The 3,612-nt window shown below is 49.5% G+C and overlaps 1 protein-coding gene across 2 annotated transcripts; it reads right to left on the reverse strand.

Moving 5' to 3' along the window:
* Nucleotides 1-311: 311 nt before the first annotated feature.
* LOC136522357 (uncharacterized) lies at nt 312-2,879 on the reverse strand. Of its 2 annotated transcripts, none has more exons than XM_066516185.1 (3): nt 2,247-2,879; nt 1,126-1,399; nt 312-746 (listed from the first exon to the last, which is right to left on the reverse strand). In XM_066516185.1, the coding sequence occupies exons 1-3, from the start codon at nt 2,778-2,780 to the stop codon at nt 622-624; spliced, it is 933 nt and encodes a 310-aa protein (XP_066372282.1). In that variant the 5' UTR covers nt 2,781-2,879; the 3' UTR covers nt 312-621. The 2 variants fall into 2 exon arrangements, with proteins under 2 accessions (XP_066372282.1, XP_066372283.1); XM_066516186.1 differs by having other exon boundaries at nt 1,126-1,446; nt 2,243-2,879.
* Nucleotides 2,880-3,612: the final 733 nt, after the last annotated feature.

The following is a 3,612-nucleotide window of genomic DNA, read 5'->3' on the forward strand; positions in this document are numbered from 1 at the left end:
CCCATCAGCGGCCGCTTTCTGGAACAGCCGGTGTAGCACGTCCATAGCTATGATGACTGTTCACAACATTAACTGTCAACTTCTTCATCTCAAAAGAATAAATAAAATGTAACAGGAAATGCACTATCCACATGACCTTTCTGAACGTAATGTTCCATCAATTTGATGAAAAAATAACAGGGAGCTTCAGCAAACAAATGATACAGCCAAGATTTTATTCAGGTCGTGACTGAAAGCTAGGATCAGAAAAGACACTGAAAAATCAACCGTGTCAGGATTCATGAGGAAATATAGAGTAAACCACCAGCATGTGTTCTTGTTATCACACAATAAGGATGAAGATGGTATCTACAACCAATGCCACTGCACAAAATCATTCAAGCACCAACTCCATCCAAACAACAACAGAGATGAAGATGGTAGCTAGATCAGTTTCTGAGTACTGCAACTGAAAGGTCAAAATAAACTGCTTCCTGTCAGGACAATGCCTCCAATTAAACTACCAGAAACCAGAAGAATTGTTGAGTTCTCTGAAACTATATGAACCAAGAAACTACGGCATATTCTCAAGTAGTTGTATCCAAGAGACCAATCCCGAAGTTGCTGTCAGCAGTCCTGCTCTCATATGCCTCTAGGGTGCGGGTGGGGGTGCGCGGAAGTGGAAGCAGAAGCGGGTGGGGCTTCAGGTGCGGATGCGGGTTCAGGTTCAGGTGCATCCACATTTGGGTGTCGCAACCTCATAGCAGCTGAATTTGCAACCGGCAAGTGAAAACAATTTGTCAGTTAGGAAGCATGTAGTGGTTGATGTAACTATTGCAGCAGTTCAATAATCTAAAACAGTTTTGTGAATAACGAAAAGGGACAATCAGTAGCAAGGTCAACTCTATTGGCTGACTACTGAAAACAACTGAATATTTTAAACTGATTGTGCTTATCTACAACAAGTTTCAGGTTTTTGCTAACTTAACAAAGCTGCCATTTCATCAAGCACAAGATGGTAAGTAAGTTCCCAACAAGAGTACTGAATATATGTGCATATGAACTACCATCATCAATATGATAATATGATCTACAAACATTTGACATACAGACCACTGAGGGATCAGGGAACTGCAGAGTTTTCACCTGGTGAACTGATGGGGAGGACGATGATGTTCAGAGGCTCTTGGCTGCGAGGCAGGTCGACGACCAGAGGGGTCAGCTTCCCAAAGACGCCGGCGTACACACACAGCGTGATTGCGGACATGTCCTCGTCCACTTTGATCGCCATCTGGTTCGTCAGGTTTAACACGGACCACCCTAGGAACCTGAATGCCCCCATGCGGAGGAATTTCCCATCATTGCCCGCCAGAAAGTACCGGATCTGCCGCTCCTGATCCATCATGGGCCCAGTGCGCCGCTGGAACAGACCAGTGCGGCCACGTGACGAGAACAAAATGTTTAGACCTTGATGACTCAAATCATCCAAGTATACAAGAACGCAAGAGCTCACTTGATCCTTTGCCGATTAATGAATGACAGACAGAATTTCATAAACCAATCATAATCTAAAACAGAACAAATCTTGGATAAATTGGTTGATCCATAAAGCGAACCGAATGCAGTAGTGGAGCAAGAATTCAATAACAAATGCAGGATTCGGCCAGGCTAAATGTAGTAAGGATTGCACCATGCAGTAGCCAAGATTCAGCAGTTCTTAGATAGAATTTACGAAAAGAAAAACAAAAAGAAACAACCAGGATCGTTGCTGATTGTTACAGAAGACACAGGTATCTGAATACACATCGTGACGAGAACAAAATGTTTAGACCTTGATTGATAACTCAAATCATCCAAGTATACAAACGCAAGAGTTTGCTTAATAACTAAGAATCCATGGTCTCTACACAACTTGATCCTTTGCAGATTCACGAATGACAGACAGAATTTCATAAATCGATCATACTCTGAAACAGAGGATAAATCTTGGGTAAATTGGCTGATCCCTAAAGCGAACCGAACGCAGAGGAGCAAGAATTCAATAACAAATGCAGAATTCGGCCAGGCTAAATGTAAGGATTGCACCATGCAGTAGCCAAGATTCAGCAGTTCTTAGACAGAATTTACGAAAAGAAAAGCCAAAGGAAACAATCAGGATCGTTACTTCAAGTAAGCCATATATTGATGGAATCTACAGGCTGCAAGAATCGTGTTCCGTCCAAATCAACAAACGAGAGGAGTGCAAGGAGAAGGGACAATGAACTCACCGTAGTCGGAGCAGGAAGGGCAGGAGGCGCAGGCCTCGGGGGGATGTGCTCGACCGTCCAATGCATCATCGTGCTCTCGTTGCCGTCGTTGCCATCGACGGGGGCGACGGTGACGCCGGTGTTCCAGCGGCGGTACCTGCCGTTGGCGCGGAGGTAGAGCTCTGCGTCCCGCCAGTGGTACAGGAGGACGTAGTCGCCGCCGCCATCCCCCGCCACGGCCTGGGCCCTCCACCTTATGTTGAGCTGCATCGGCTCGCTGTAGTCGCGCTGGACGGCGCTCACGGCGGCGCGGCCGCGGTGGCCATCCGGCTGCGCCACGGGCGGCGAGGGCCCGACGTAGCGGCCGTAGGCAGCGGAGCGGAGGAGGACGAAGGCGATGCCGTGGCGCACGACCAGGTGCACCTGCCAGGCCGCGTTCACCGTCGCGCGGCGCGCGCTCAGGGAGACGCCGGACCCGTCCTCGTCGGCGTAGAGGTACGTGCGCCGCACGCGGTTCCGCAGCCACACGTGCGTCCCGTCGGGGAAGCGGTCCATCGCGGCCGCGGGTGGTGGTGGTGCGGCGGCGGTGGGCGAGTGGGAGAGCCGGAGAGGGGAAAGGAGAGGGAAGAGCAGCGGAGCAGGTGATTTTTTTGGTTTTCGCAACGGTTGTTAGCCTGGGCGCCGAGGCGGGGCGCGCGTTTTGAAGGCAAGCGCAGGTCGGTTGCGGCTTCGGCTGCCAACTGGTAGGTGGGGGCCCTGTAGCGGGCCCAGATACGAGGCGTGCGGCGGGCCGACCAGAGCTCCAGAGGATGGCAAGTGGGGCCACATATGGTGGACACCGAGGTGAACACGCTGGTGCGCACGACTTGGCGAGCGTTCGGGGTCGGAGGGGGAGGGCATTCCGTCAAACAGGTGGTGCTCACAGGAGCTGCACCGTGAAGAATCGAAGGTGCCATCGTTAAATCCTCTTTGTGCATTTCGTGTCAAGATCACTGGTACTTTGGTTCAGAAGTCCAAGTTCTGTTGGCCGGAGTGGCTTTTGTCGAGTTCTTGCTCCTCTTCATTTGGTTCGCTTTAGGGAGTAGTTCTTGACTAGGTTCCGGGTTCCCATTTTGTAGCTGATATCCAAAACTTGCAATCCTTCTTGAGAAATGTCCTTAATAATGTAGGCTTAGCAGTTATGTTTGCTTTATGTCTGCCATTCGACAAACTGCATTAGCCCGTACGTGGTCTTCTGAAATCATGGGGTTCTTACTTCTTAGTTGAGTGCATTGTACGGTTCTTGTTTTTATCAGATCCTGCAACATCACAATTACTCAACTAGGATTGCTTATCTAGGTCTGAACATTTTGTTCTCATTGCGACACGTGTTGCCTGCTTGTTTTGG

Source organism: Miscanthus floridulus, chromosome 18 (genome assembly GCF_019320115.1).
Source record: "Miscanthus floridulus cultivar M001 chromosome 18, ASM1932011v1, whole genome shotgun sequence".
NCBI classification, from domain to species: Eukaryota; Viridiplantae; Streptophyta; class Magnoliopsida; order Poales; family Poaceae; genus Miscanthus; species Miscanthus floridulus.